Below are 15,458 nucleotides of genomic sequence, written 5' to 3' on the forward strand. Positions count from 1 at the left end.
TGGAAGTTCAAATTTCAACTGCCAATTTCGTGTATTTTCAGTTCATACACAATGTAAAAAGTTATTGTGAAGTCCCTATACTATTAATTTTTGTTTCCCTCGATCCTTGTAAAATGTTATAATTTTATAGAGCCCATATACTTCCACTAGGATTGTAGTCACTTTCTCGAACCCTTTCTGTGTTTTTTAGCCATTCCAAATATACAAACGGCAGTGGCGGATGCATGTAGTAGAGGATGGGGTCCATGGACCCCACCCTTTTTGAGCAAAAAAAATACCTCTACTCTACACATACGTTGTACAAGAGAAACGAAATTAATAATAAAACCTTCTAAAATTTGTATGTTAACTGAAAATATTGATTTTACATTAAAAATGAATGTCAAGTGCATTGCAAAGCTTGAATTAAGCTGAAAATATGAAACATAATTTAAAATTATAAACAGTGAAAATTAAATTTTTATTAAAGTTTATATAATTATATTTATTGGTGAATTATTATCAAATTCAAACATATATATTTATTTTATTATTTATTTAATTTTTATGTATTTTTTAATGAATCATATAGATACTCTGGATAAAAAAAAAATTATCCACGTTAGTTAATAATTTATCGGGTATGAATTATTTGACAATGATATAAAAATATAACTTCAATAAAATTAATAAGAGTTGGCTTCAATATTTTTCTGGCTAATTTTAAAAACAAATGATTTGAAATTTATATTGAAAATATTATTTAATAGTAAGAAATTGAATATTTAATAATAAACTGGTCGTAACTTTTTTTTATTAAGATCATATAATTAAGAAAAATATTTTTATATTATGGACCCCACCAGATGAAATTTCTGGATACGCCACTGACAAACGGGATAATTTTATAAGTAGTTATTTTGTTTTATTTTTAATTTATTTGTTCATTTTAACTATTAAATAAAAGTGATAAATATTCATTTAATAATATATAAAATTAATTTAAATAATCATAAAAAAACATTGGGCAACAGACATAGATAATGAGCTTATAATCACCTATGGCACTCCAACTTAAACACTCGCTAATCAAGATCTTTGAACTAAATTTTGACCCGCTAAATTCCCTAAACTTCACTTAATAATCACCAATAACACTTTTGGCGAAATTTAACCAAAATACCTTTCAAATCTATAAAAATAACAAACAAACCAATACCAATTCAATCTAACAAAACCTAGACTCACTCACCCAATCAAATCGAACATATCCCAACCACATCAAATATAATCCAATCAAATCTAAATTCATTTAAATAATAAATAAACAAATAATTATTTTTCAATTTTTAAAAATTAAATAAATAATTATTTGTTGATATTAAAAATTTAAATAATTTTTTTTTTAAATTTTCCGGTAGAGCAATCCCACCGTGGTGGGTCTGCTGCCGACGGATCTGCTACTTTGGTTAAAAAATATTTATTTAAATTATTAAAATTAAAATTAATTATTTATTTAATATTTTAAAATCAAAAGATATATATATTTATTATTTGGATAATAATTTTTTCGGCTATAGGTTGTGGTGGCCGGAAAAACTGGCGGCGCCGGGTGACGATTTTCGGTTGAGTAGTCTAATTTAATTGGATGGGTTGGTTGACTTAGGTATGATTTGGTTGAATGAATGAGTTATATTTGATTTGGTTAGGTGGGTGGATGACTTTATATTTTGTTAGATTTGGTTGGTTTGGTTTTCTTATTGGCTTTAAGGGTATTTTGTAGAAAATAATAGGCCTGGGCGATTTTGGGGCAAAAGTGACATAGATGATCATTAAGTAAAGTTTAAAGCGCTTAGCGGGTCAAAATTTAGTTCAGAGATCTTGATTAGTGGAGTGTCTAAGTTGGAGTGACATAGGTGATTATAAGCCCGAATAATGAGATAATATAATTGAAATTTATATATTTTCCTTTGTACTCTTTTCAATAAAGAACATTCATTATAAAATAGCAAGTATTTTAAACATAAATATTAAATTTTAATTGATATTATCTAATTTACAACTTTATTTATAATTTGTCTTTAAATATTAAATAGTATTAATTTGTTAATTATTTTCTTTTTTTATATAATTTACTTCTAAAAGTGTTATGTTGAAAACAAATAAAAATTATATCATCAAAAAAGTTTGTTTGTTTTTAATTTTGAAATGAAATATGAAGAGAGTTAAGCTCTTTAATCTAAATTTTTAAATTAAAGAATTAGGCTAAATTTAATTATTTAGAAAGTTAATATGAAAAATATAGTTAATAACTATGTTTGCTTTATTTTATCAAATTTTATGGGAGTGACATTTTATTTTTAAATATTAAATTTTAAAAATAATTTCATTCCCATTAATTAGCTAATATAATTAATTTTAATGTGATTTACATGTATTTATCTAGGATAACAGAACGTACCTACATTGTTTTTTTGAAAAAAAATCACTTTTTCAGTTAAAAGGAAGTTGCACCTCAACTTTCTAATAAATCTAATGTAAAAAGGTATTAAAAAAAATTGTGCTTTTGTAGTCTCTATTGTAAATTAGTTAAAAATAAAATTGGATTGTACTTGTCTATGTATTTGTTCGTATTATACAAATTTATCCTTAATTGATTTAGCAAAAAATCTTGTAAACTAGTTGAGTGATATGAGTTAATTAACTTCAAGTTACAATTTCAAAAATCAAGACTAACCCATTATTTAAGAAAGTTTTACATCACAATTCAATTAATTAATACTACATTTTTTGTCTTCAGTCTTTGCTTTTAGCAAAGCGACCGCATTTCATTGATTATCTATAGTTTTTTTTGTTTTTTTTTAATTTAGTGTACCGTTGGATGAAAATAATTTTATCAAACAGTGAAAATCTAAAAACTAACTTTTAATTTGTTTTTTTTAGAATCTATTATTTAATTTATTAAAATTAATAAAATAGTTATATAATGTGTGTATGTTAGTGGGCAGAATAATTTTATCTTAATAGGAATTTGGCGTTTTTAATTGCAGCCGAAGTATTGAGATTTCAGACGTTATTAGAGAAGCTGATATTCACAGACTAAAATCATTTTATGATATCAGAAATATTTCTTTTAATGATGATAAAATTATTTAAATGATAGTTTTTTTTAATATATTATTACTATAATTGGATGGTCAATTGGTGATTAAACAAGCTTTTCTAGATGACTATTTTTACAGTATTATCATTTATTTTTATATTAACTCACTCAGTTTGTTGAGAAGTCATGTATATTTATAATTCTGACAATTCTATTAATGAAGATTAACTTTTGTTAAAAAAAATGCAAAACAAATCACCAAAGTTTATTCAGCCATTAAATTTAACATAAAATATTTGTTAATACTATATTTATGGGTTGAAATAAAAATACCCACAAATTAATTAATTTATCTCTTTTAACTCCGATTTAATTTAATAGAATTATTTTTCCAATAGAAAAAGAACTCCCATTAGTTGTGGCATGATATTATTGGAAATTTAAAGTTTAGGTGGCAACAAATTATTGTACAGTTTAAAGCTTAAGGAGTATAATAAGATAAAATAGCCAATTTGTGGGTGGTTTTGTTTAAAATTATACTTGTAATATTAAATTAGCTAGGGGGTTGTTAAAATAAATAACTTAAAGAACAAGTCTTGATTAAATGGAAGGGTATATATGCTAGCAATATAGTTTGAATCTCAATAATTCTTTAATATTACTACTGATACATCCTCGTAGTTGCACAATTTTTATTATTATGATTTATTTTTATATAAATCTAATATATATTATTAGAGGGATGAAAGTAAAAGCACTTTCACAAAGCCATGACCAACATATATAATTGAATTTTAGTAGTCAATTTCTTTAATTTAAAAGATATGCCGTGAATTACGCCAAGACAACTATTTTTAATTAGCAATTTGGTATTTTATTTTTTTAAATGTTTTATTTTTGTAATTATTTTTGAGAAAACTATTTATTTTTCTGCTTTTTTTTAACTAAGTCTTTAAATTCAAAAAAAATAATACTATATTATTTTAGAAAGATCTAATCACTCAAAATTACTCTATTTTTTCGATTTTTTTTGTTTATGTAACAACTCACATCTTCCAAGATCTTTAATTTTAACTATTTTTTCAATTTTCACTTTCAATTATAGCCATTTATTCAAATTAAAGTGGAAAAGAATTTAAATATATTATTTATATTACTTTATATTATTCAATTTGTTTATCATAATAATTTTTTAAAATAAAGTAATATGAGAAGTTTATTTAAAAAAATTCTATTACAATTTGAACGACTGATTATTGTAAAAATTAAAAATTAAAAAATAAACTAAAATTATAAATGTTAAAAGATATGATTGTAGTGAAAAAACGAAAAAGACGAGATAGTTTTAAGCAAAGTCTTTTAGAAAGACACATTGTAAAACACCTCAAAAAGTATAAATCAAGTCATCCATTGTCTAAAAGACTAGAAATTAGCATTGACTAATAAATATATATGAAGGGGAAGCAAAAGTCTCTTAAAAATACAAAAAAATTGAACTCGCAAGTCCGCAATAACTTGTAGATTGAATGATGAAAATTAATGGACATAACAAAATTTGACCCAGTCTTGAAAATTTATTCTTGTGGAATGAAATCAATCTTAGCCATAATTTTTCTAAACTAAGCACTTTCGTTATTTTCGTTTTCTAAAATTTTTGATAGAAGTACCAAAAACTGGAAGATTCCAACCCTTTGATGTTAAAGAATAAAGAATAGGTATGAATAACTTTACAAGTTACAACTACTCTTTCTGCCCAATAAATATAAATATTAAAAGAAATTAGTTTATCTAACTAAAATAAATTATTTTATAAGAATATACTCCCTGCATCTAAAATAATAGGTCATTGGGACAAATACATTAATTAAAAAATATATGGTTAAGTTGGTTAAAATTTATTATTTTATCTAATTTTTCATTTTTATCCTTTAATAATTTTTTAAATATATTAATAATATATTAATGGCTAATTTTTTTATTAGTGTATTTTGTATTATTATTAAAAATTGACATTTATTCCATGTTCGAATATGAAGCAGCTAATTAAATTGAAAATAACAATGCATATTTGCTAGGGACAACTGAGATTTTAATCTCAAAATTACTTTCCAAATATAGAAAATAACTTGGGATGTCAAAAACAGTAAGATGACCTATCACGGAAGGAACATCACACATACATTTATTAAATATAGTAATAGCCTTTTATCTTTTAATATTTTTTTTATGTTCTTTTCAATCATGTCTATTACAATTAATGAGGGTATTTGTTATTCAAAAAGATGGTGCATCCCGTAATTAATTATTTAAATAGTAATAATTATTTATAATTTAAAAGAAAATAAAAAATGCATGTCATTTCAGACCGATGAAGTATTACATTTTGCCAAAATTTAAATTAAATTCCTAACAATATAATTTTAACAAAAAAATTGAATTTCAGTACATAGTATCATGAGTGGGCATACGAACATTTTTTCAAATCAAACTAAATAGATTTTATTAAATATATCGTCGAAATTCATTTTTTAAAAATGTAATTTTTATAAAAATGAGTAAAATTTACCATCAAAATTAACTTAAACTAAAAAAATATGTTTTTATTATTTTTTAAGTCAAGGTACACTAAATTCAATTTACTACTTTAGTATTAATTTTAATTCGGTCATGGACACTCTGTTTATTAAATTATGGGACTTAATTAAGAAAATTATTAAATGCAATTGTTGTGCCATATCATCCGCAGAATAAACTGATGGTACGTTAGTAATATGAAAAAATTAATGATAATGAAATTAAACAATAATTAATTATTATTTTTATCACAAATGCTCTTTAATTTGTACTCCCTCCGTCTCAAAATAATAATCCATTTTTTAATTTTTTTTGTTTCAAATAGTTGTTCATGTTCTTAATAAATCACAATTTATTGTGTGAATTTTTCCATATTGATCTTATTTAAAATTTGACATTTAATATCATTAGCTTAAAAAATAAATTAGTTATAACATTTAATAGAGATATAATAAAAAAATGAAGATAAATTGGAGAAAAGATAGAGCATTAATTGTGTTTCTTAAATTATGTGAAAAAGAGAAAGTGAACTATTGTTTTCAAACGGAGGAAATAACAAATATGACATGACACAAATAATGCATAGCTTATACACTCCTTAATTAATTGTGCAAAGCATAGTCTTGAGCAGTGTTTAAAAACCAAATCGGTGACTGACCGATAAGGCAACCGGTTTCCGATTTAACCGGTTTAATGATCGGTTTAATTGGTTTAGCAAATTTTATAAAAGTATAAAAAAATTAGGATCCACCGGTTTTCTACTAGTTCACCGTTTCAACACCGGTTTTTACTGGTTCAATCTGATTCAACTAAAAAATTCAATTTTTTTCTGTTTTAGACCGAATTACCGGCCAGATCCTGGTTTGACCGATTCGACCGTCCGGTCCGATCTGATTTTTAAAACACTAGTTTTGAGTCACTATAGAAAGTAATGAAACATGAAGGTCAAGTCTTTAAGTTTCGGAACCTGATACATTCGTGGACCTGACTGCTATATGTATTATGAAGCCAACACGTTTGACCCATTCCTCGAACTTTCTTTTTCTTGTGTTTCTCTGCTATAAGTATTCCTTCCATTTTGTTAGTCGGCTATTTAACCAAATAAATTTATCTACAATTATTTATTCATTTAGAATTTTAAATAATTTTAATTATTATTTTGTAATTTTTTTTAAATAAATAATTTTATAATTTAATTTTACAAAACATTTATTAATTAGTACGTTATAAAGTATTAAATATAATTGTGTGATTGAGCATATTTCAAACTCCTTATATAGTAATATGAGAATACGCTACATAATACAAATAGGAAAATGTTTAGTAGTTTGTGTTTGAATAGGAAAAATATTTTTTATTCAAAGAGAGTCCTATTTAAGATTTTTTTTATAAATAAAGTTATCTTTCTAAATAGGAGTTTATTTATGAATAGAAAAATGATTCAATATATTCGGTCTTCCATATATTATTCTTTTTCTATATAATTAGGTCTTTGTCGACGCGATTTGGAATAGATTTTATATACTGACCGATCCTATGGGAGTCGGTCTTACTGGAAATTTCGGCGAATCCTTTTTCAGCCCTTAGGCATGGCAAGTCTCATAGGCTCGGGTATTGATGTTGTTGGGCTTTCGCCTCAGTCAAGTTCTGAGATTCGCTCAGAAGCAGATATTATTCTTTTTTCATGTAATTAGGTCTCTAGCGACGCAGTTTGGAGTAGAATCTGTATACTTACCGAATCCTATGGGAGTCGGTTTTGCTGGGAATTCGGGCGAGTCCCTTTTTAGCCCTTAGACATGACGAGTCTCATAGACTCGGGTATTGATATTGTTGGGCTTCTGCCTTAGTCAAGTTCCGAGATTCGCTTAGCAAGGCAGATCTATGCGACTCAATTCTATTATAATTATGTTGGAATTCGGTTTCCATCAAGAATTAAGAAGTTAAGATGTGGGTTCAATTGCTCGCACAACCGCTCTCCCCTTCCTAATTATAAAAAAAAGTTGTTGTAATTAATTTGTGAATTCTTAATTTTAATTTTTTTAAGTAAATCAATATAAATTAATAGTTTACAAAAGTTAAAACCGCTATATAAATATTGTCTAATTGACATATGTTTAAAAGTATACATTAAAACTATAAATTAATTAATATTTATATTGATAAATTTTAAGAGTATTTTCATAATTTTATAAAAAATGTTATTTAATCCATCTAAATTAACTCAATTTATTGTAACACATGACGCACCAATTTTTTATTTACTTAATTCTTTTTCTAGATGTATGTTTTAAAAATTTCCTTTTAAATATATTCATTTGTTTGTTGACACGTCAGGTGGTATAATAATATGACTTAAAATAGGTGGATTAAATGCCAATATTTTAATTTTATATCTAACTAATACCACTTTTTCTGTTTTTATAGAAAAAAGGTCATTTATTTTCCTAAAATTTGACTTCAAGTTCAAGTGAATCATCAACGGCCTTTAAGGCTTAAATATGCTCCTAGCGTCTTAAAAAATGAACAACCAAACCCCCTAATTTTCTTAGTGAGGCCCTAATGTTTCATTTATAAGTCACAACGGGGGTTAGTTATTCATTTTTTAAAACGTTGTGGGCATATTTGAACCTTTCCGAACGTTGAGCGCTTACTTAATTCTAGAGATAAATCTTAAGAGCATAAATGACTTATTTTTCATTTTTATAACAAAAACAGTAGCTATTTTTTCTATCTTTATGAGATGGGGGAACTATTAATTTTTTTTCATTTAAATATAATATTTTTAAAGAATGATCGGACGCTACGAATACGAATTCTTGTTTGGGGATAATATACAGACGGTGCCATATTAATTGCAATATAAATTATTAAATAAGTTAAATAATAATATTTTGAAAAAATTGTAACTGACAAACAAAAAATTAATTAATTATATTTTTAGATTAATTATTCTAATAATTTACATATAATTAAAAAATCAATCATTCGATAAGCTTAAACTACACTATCAGCTATTCAAATTTGAGATCTAAAATGCAATTCGTATAACTCATTATATATGTTGATTAAAAGTCTTATTACTCCTAATATAAATTAATTGTTTCATATTTTTTTTATAAAATATATTAATAAAAAAAGCAATTATTAAAAGAGAAAATTTTACACGGTACACTATTTTATATTTTTTTTTTTCATTTTTCTACTGATATATGTTATATGTTTGTTTTTTATCGTTTTTTTGTTAGTGTATTAATTGTGTTTTTAGTTTAATTATGGTGTTTTATATTAAAAGAAAAAAAAAAGAAAAGGATCTAAATCGTGTATCATTAGTGTATTTTGTATGTTTTTGTAGTGTTTTATAGTGTATATCATAAAAATATTGCATATAGACTAAAAAAATATAGATACATAAGAAAATTATCAAAAAAATATAAATAAACTAAAAAATACCAAAAATACACTATTGATACACCAGAGATACATTATAACATAAATATACCATAAATCATTCTTTATTTATAAAATCTGTAGTATCAATATAACAGAAGAAATATATGAACAAAAACAAGACAAAATATTATATGAATAATAGTAGAATTTTATAAATAAAAAAATAATAGATCTATAATAATTTATTTGTAAAATATTTAAATCATCACAAAAAACCAAAAAAATCTACAAAAACTCTAAAAATGATGTCAAGAAATAAATAACGTGAACGGAAGATACAAACAAAAAAGTGCAGACGGAAGAGGCGAACGAAAAAACAACCGAAAGAGACGAGAAATTCAATGGAAGTAGACGAACGGAAGCGCGAACGGAAGAGACCAACGCAAAGCGATCGTAAGAGACAAACAGAAAAGTAGGAAAAAGAAAAAAAAAGAACAAAGAATTTTGAGAGAAAAAGAAGAAAGAGAGAGCCAAATCCGGTTTTCCTAAAAAAATGGGGCAAAAAAGTGATAGATACTTTTGAAAATAGTGTATTTGAGGAATTTTTTTTATTAACATATTATTTATGATATTTAAAAATATAAAAATAGATAAATATTTAGTTTTAATAAACTAGTAAAGGACATATAGTAGTAGAGAATAATATGCAGAATTCGATAACCATGTTCGTTGACTAATATTTACATATTTTATTAAGTTTTGTTAGTAAAACAAAATACAAAGAATACTTATGAACTGTAACTTAAATGATATAAGCGCTAGATAATAAACTGGTAGGTTGTGATTTTACTTTTTCCCACAAACGCTCCCCCCTTCCAATTATCAGAAAAAAAGAGTACAAAAAATTTTTAAATTGAAATATTTAATTTTAAAAAAAAAATTATACTAAAGATCTAGTAAATTGTAGTAAATTTATTTTGTATCTTTAAATATAAAGTAAAGATATTAACCAAATTATTTTATTAACGTGTCAAACGTAGGTAAGCTACACTTGGTATGTCATCGCTGGGGATCACAAATCTATTTAATTTAAACTCTCTCTCTTTGATGTCAACGGTTTACTACATCCGCCAACAACCACTAATTCTCTCTTTCACTCTCTTTTTATATTTTTGTCCTTCTACTTTTGTTATTTTCACCGGTTAGCCCCTCATTTGTTTATTTTACTACTTTTAAATCGTATCCGCTTTTTTGTTTTCTTAAATGTCCTTTTTTGATGCTTTTAAGGCTTCTTTGATCAAAAAAAGTATAAAATCCATGTCCTCTATCTATCACTTCACTCCACCATTTTCGAGTTTCTTTCAATCTCTTAATTAAATCATACTTTTGGAGATTATAAGTTGATGGACACTATCATTAAAGTACATATAAAAAAATTAAAATAGTGAATTAGTATTTTATTTATTTATTAAAAGAATTAGTAATTTTATTGATAATTCAGAATTAGTAATGTTTACATTATGTTTTCACTGATTAATAAATTTTAAAGACTTATTGAGTTATTTAGATATATTTTTATTCTAAATACAGCAAAGGAAATGTTCAACTAACACCAAAATTATTTTTTCCATAATTTACTTAAAGTATTCAACAGTCATATAATGTATTTTGTATGTAAGAAAATTAAGATTAAAACAAAACAGAGAATAAAATCATCTAAGTTAATTTATAAGTATGTTTTCATCGATAATACTATTAACAAATAATTTCTTTTATTAATTTCAATGTTTTTTATCGGTATTAATTTCAATGTTAAAACTGAATATTTTATTCGGTCATGATTGTTTATATATGTATAAAGTGGGGCAAAAATGAAGAATCTAGGAAGTAAAAGGGGCTCCAACGCAAAATGAAAAAGATAAAAAAAATTTGAAAAATAGAAATAGTAAACGAAGGAAGGACCCACATCTCCGACCTTTGATGGCACCAAACACAAACACCCGCGTTTTGTTCTTCACAGAAGACAAACACGAACACACATCACCCCTCCCATTACCATTTCCCATTTCTTACTTAATCAAACCATACACTTCTTAACTCTTAATTTCCTCAAATATTATTATTACCACAACTCTCTCTCTCTTCTTCTTTCTAATGGCTTCTTGTAATAATTTTAAGTCCTTGTTATTATTACTTCTGTTAACGTTATGCAGCAGTTTGTTTAGCTGCTGTTATGGGTTCGGTACGTTTGGGTACGATATTCATCATCGTTATTCGGATCCAGTTAAGGGGATGTTATCAGTTGATGAGTTGCCGGAAAAAGGTTCTCCTCACTATTATGCAACTATGGCTCATCGTGACAGATTAATCCATGGTCGGAAACTTGCTTCTGATCTTAATTCTACTACTCCACTTACTTTCTTCGACGGCAATCAAACTTTTCGCCTTAGTTCTCTTGGATTGTAAGACTTTCTTCTGATCAGTTCTTTAACGTTGTTTTATTGCTTAATTCTACTTGTTTATGGATTTTGAGTTGGGTATTCGTTTTTTTGCTGGTTTGACTCTGTTTGGTTGCTTAGAAAGTGGAGGAAAATGAAACGAAACTGAGTTATTAGCTTGGGTGTAGAGACAAACATCCTAAAGTCAAACAAGTCTTCGATTGGTTATATATGTATATAGATAATTAATCTGTGACTTTTTTATGAATCGATTGAAAAGTCTTGAGCTTTCTGGGGAGTTAAACATGGGTATAAATAAATCAAAGTAATGTTTTTTTTTTCTTTTTAGTTTCTTTTGGTTGAATGATTGACCTTTTATTTTGGCAGTTTGCATTATGCTAATGTTTCTGTGGGGACACCAAGTTTATCATTTTTGGTGGCATTAGATACGGGCAGTGATCTCTTCTGGTTACCTTGTGATTGTACTAATAATGGTTGTGTTCGTGGCTTAGAATCCTCAAATGGACAGGTAATATCATCTTGTCTAGATTTTATGTCGTCTTCAGTTTGTTCTAGATAAAGTAAAGCAAAAAGGGTCTAATTCGACTAGACTCATGAGTTTGTCTGAGTGACGTATCTTGATGTTCAAACTCTATTTGGCAATTGACCCGAATAGCTCGAACATTAGCTCGACTTGAGATCAAGTCAATATTGATTATTTTTTGAGTCACTCATTGATGTTTAGTTATGGGATATCAACTTATTATGCAATTGCCATCTCATGTTCTTATTTGTTTTGAATGAAACAGGAAATAGATTTTAACATATACAGCCCTAATACATCATCAACTAGCCAAAAGATCTCGTGTGACAATTCATTATGTGCACAGCAAAGTCGGTGCCCGTCTGCTCAAAGCACTTGTCCTTATCAAGTTCAGTATCTTTCGAATGGTACCTCATCAACTGGTGTCTTGATACAGGATGTATTGCACTTAATTACAGATAATCCTCAATCAAAACCTACTGACGCAAAGATTGTTTTCGGGTACGTAATAATGATAGTTCAGTGATTGATTGTATTCCATAAGCTTACTTTTGATTTATGTTTGCTATTTTGTACGAAAACTGAAATACTTAAACAAGAAAAGTTCAATTAGAAAACAATGAAATAACAATTTTTTTTAAAACAATAGTTTATAAGTATAAAGTTTTAAAGTCTTAAAAGCGTTTTTGGAAACAAAAACAAAATGCCTAAAGTTTCACTCAGATAAGTTTCCCTGCAACATAACTATTTACAATTCTAATTTTGCACTTTGTGATTTGATGGTTTATGCAGTTGCGGCAGGGTCCAAACGGGTTCATTTTTGGATGGTGCAGCTATAAATGGTTTATTTGGACTTGGTATGACTAATATATCTGTTCCAAGTACTTTGGCAAGAGATGGGTATACTGCAAATTCATTTTCCATGTGTTTCGGACCCGAGGGTGTTGGGAGAATCAGTTTCGGAGATATAGGAAGTTTGGGTCAAGGAGAGACACCTTTCAACTTGAGGCATACACAGTAAGCACTCACTTCTCAAATCTTCATGTCCATTTCTACTAATTTTCAGTAGAATTTTATGATTGTTGTACTGATTTTTTTCCGTATGGAAACCTATCATTAGTCCAACTTACAACATCAGCGTTACTAAAATAAATGTGGGTGGGAGAGATGCAGATCTCGAGTTCTCTGCAATTTTCGATTCCGGCACCTCATTTACATACCTAAATGATCCAGCCTACACACTAATAACTAGCAGTGTAAGTATCTTCAGAAACTTGGCTTGATAGTAACTAAGTTTAATGCTATATAGTTTTTGCTCTCGACGCTTAATTATGGCGTTTTTGCAGTTCAATACCTTGGCAAAAGAAAAGCGCTACTCATCGGATATTAATCTCCCATTTGAATATTGCTATGAGTTAAGGTCAATATCACATCAAAAACTTCATTTTTTTTGTGTGCATCTTTTGCAACCCTATTCACTCTAGCTTTTACTATCATTGCAGTGCAAATCAAACAAATCTTGAGATTCCAGTAGTGAATTTTGTGATGCAAGGTGGAAGTCGATTTAATGTCACCGACCCAATATTAGTAGTTGGTCTTCCGGTATAGTTTCATCTCCGGTGTTGTGATGTTATATATATCAACCTCATGTATTGACACTAAGCTTTTCTCCTTTCAATATGCAGGGTAATGCGTACATATATTGTCTAGGTATTGTTAAGAGCGGAGATGTGAATATTATCGGACGTAAGTATCTATATTATTCAGACATTTCTTACTTTCTAAGTTTCTTGCTTATATAATTTCATATTATATTCGTATTTTATCCTAGATGACCAATTATTTGCTCCCATGATATATTAAGTAAATGCTTAACTTATTAGCAACTAAAAGCCTCAATTATTGTGAAATGTTCAAAGCAAAGGCTCTACAGGCTGGATTATGGAAAAAGCAAAGTGCATGTATGTGCTGGACATAATTTGCATATGCCATATGCTTCTTTGAAATGTATGGAATATTTAAAATAAGCTAGAAAATAAGCTATCAGTCTCAACCTTAGATACTAGATAAAAATCATGTAGAAAATTCATCAGTTCAGTTAATTTTAATAATGTCAAATCAAACTGAACCAAAATTGTCAGTTCGGTTTGGTTAGTTTTTTCACACGCCTACTTGCATTTGCATGTGTATTGAATTATTCCTCATTTCATCAAATGTTGATCATAATGCAGAAAATTTCATGACTGGTTACCACATAGTTTTTAACCGCGAAAAGAATGTATTGGGATGGAAGGCATCAAACTGTGAGTATACATTTTCTATTTTGGATCATTAGCAAACATAAGCGCTTAATTATATATTCTAAAATACTAATTTGAGTATAATGTCCATCGGCACAGGTAATGATGAGTTGGAGACCAACTCCCTTCCGGTTGAACCAATAAGTCCCGGAGTCCCACCAGCTACTGCAATCAATCCACAAGCCACGGAAGGGAATCAAAACACTACTAAAGTCAATGGCGTGCCGGGGCCTGCCGGGAATAATTCGGCTAAATTGCCCAAGTTAAACTCTTTAACTTTTGCAATTATGATGGTTATTATTCCATTCTTTAACATTATTTGAGTATATTCTTGATCGTTTCGAGCTTTTCGATTCACCGTCTTGTATACACAGAACAGAACAGCCATTTCTTTCGGGTATAGTTTACCACAGGATATGGGAAGCATTATTGGCTTCCTATTTGTTTTTTTGATCTTAGAAACCTGATTTGACTCAGCAGCTGTAAATATATTTGAAGAATGAGGTTATAGAATTGATATAATATTTGTTACATTTTAGTACATTCAGTTGATATTTTTTGTTTATTCTTGCACTCAACTGCAATTTACCTACTAATAAGATACCTCACAAGTCACAACAAACACATTCTGATTAAAAATAGCGAGGTCATATTTTTTACAAGAATATGTTATAAATTATATAGAGTTTTGGAGTTTAATTTTTTTTTTTTTAAAATGAAAATAAAACACTAACATGTAGAACTCGAGAATTTTCATGCGAGAATCCCGGATCAATTAGGATGGGCTATGTCCAAAAAGAATCATCTAATCCGCACTATTGCGCGTTAATTTTTAAAAAATAGGTAAAAATTAAATAATTTTTAATTACTCACTTCGAAGTGAACTTAGAATAACAGATACATTTTGAGATTATAATTGAATAATTAACAGTTGCCTCACTGCAAAAATAATTGCTACTTTTAATGAATGTATTCTCCATTGCATAGTTTTACAATTAATTTGCAATATAAAGTGTAATTAAGTTTAAGTTCATATTTACAGGATTTATTAATTCATTCTAAGGCTCTTTATTTATTGAATGTGCCGAAGGGCGTGAGTATGAATTAGAAGCAAATAAAATTCAATAAAT

The 15,458-nt window shown here is 27.3% G+C and overlaps 1 protein-coding gene across 2 annotated transcripts; it reads left to right on the forward strand.

Annotated features, from left to right (window-relative positions):
* Nucleotides 1-11,031: 11,031 nt before the first annotated feature.
* Nucleotides 11,032-14,869, forward strand: LOC126678968 (aspartyl protease family protein 1-like). Of its 2 annotated transcripts, none has more exons than XM_050373897.2 (10): nucleotides 11,032-11,508; nucleotides 11,872-12,013; nucleotides 12,294-12,529; nucleotides 12,821-13,045; nucleotides 13,167-13,284; nucleotides 13,375-13,448; nucleotides 13,531-13,630; nucleotides 13,714-13,774; nucleotides 14,260-14,331; nucleotides 14,428-14,869. In XM_050373897.2, exons 1-10 carry the CDS (start codon nucleotides 11,201-11,203, stop codon nucleotides 14,649-14,651), a joined length of 1,560 nt encoding a protein of 519 aa, XP_050229854.1. In that variant the 5' UTR covers nucleotides 11,032-11,200; the 3' UTR covers nucleotides 14,652-14,869. The 2 variants fall into 2 exon arrangements, with proteins under 2 accessions (XP_050229854.1, XP_050229853.1); XM_050373896.2 differs by having other exon boundaries at nucleotides 11,034-11,508; nucleotides 13,149-13,284.
* Nucleotides 14,870-15,458: the final 589 nt, after the last annotated feature.

The sequence above is a fragment of the Mercurialis annua genome, linkage group LG4 (assembly GCF_937616625.2).
Source record: "Mercurialis annua linkage group LG4, ddMerAnnu1.2, whole genome shotgun sequence".
Taxonomy (NCBI): domain Eukaryota; kingdom Viridiplantae; phylum Streptophyta; class Magnoliopsida; order Malpighiales; family Euphorbiaceae; genus Mercurialis; species Mercurialis annua.

Bases quoted from the DNA above. Each gene is read 5' to 3' on its own strand.
- LOC126678968 (XM_050373896.2), top strand. From the start codon at position 11,201: ATGGCTTCTTGTAATAATTTTAAGTCCTTGTTATTATTACTTCTGTTA. The intron at 13,046-13,148 runs GTAAGCACTCAC...ACCTATCATTAG, and splicing joins TTCAACTTGAGGCATACACA to TCCAACTTACAACATCAGCG. The intron at 13,631-13,713 runs GTATAGTTTCAT...TTCAATATGCAG, and splicing joins TATTAGTAGTTGGTCTTCCG to GGTAATGCGTACATATATTG.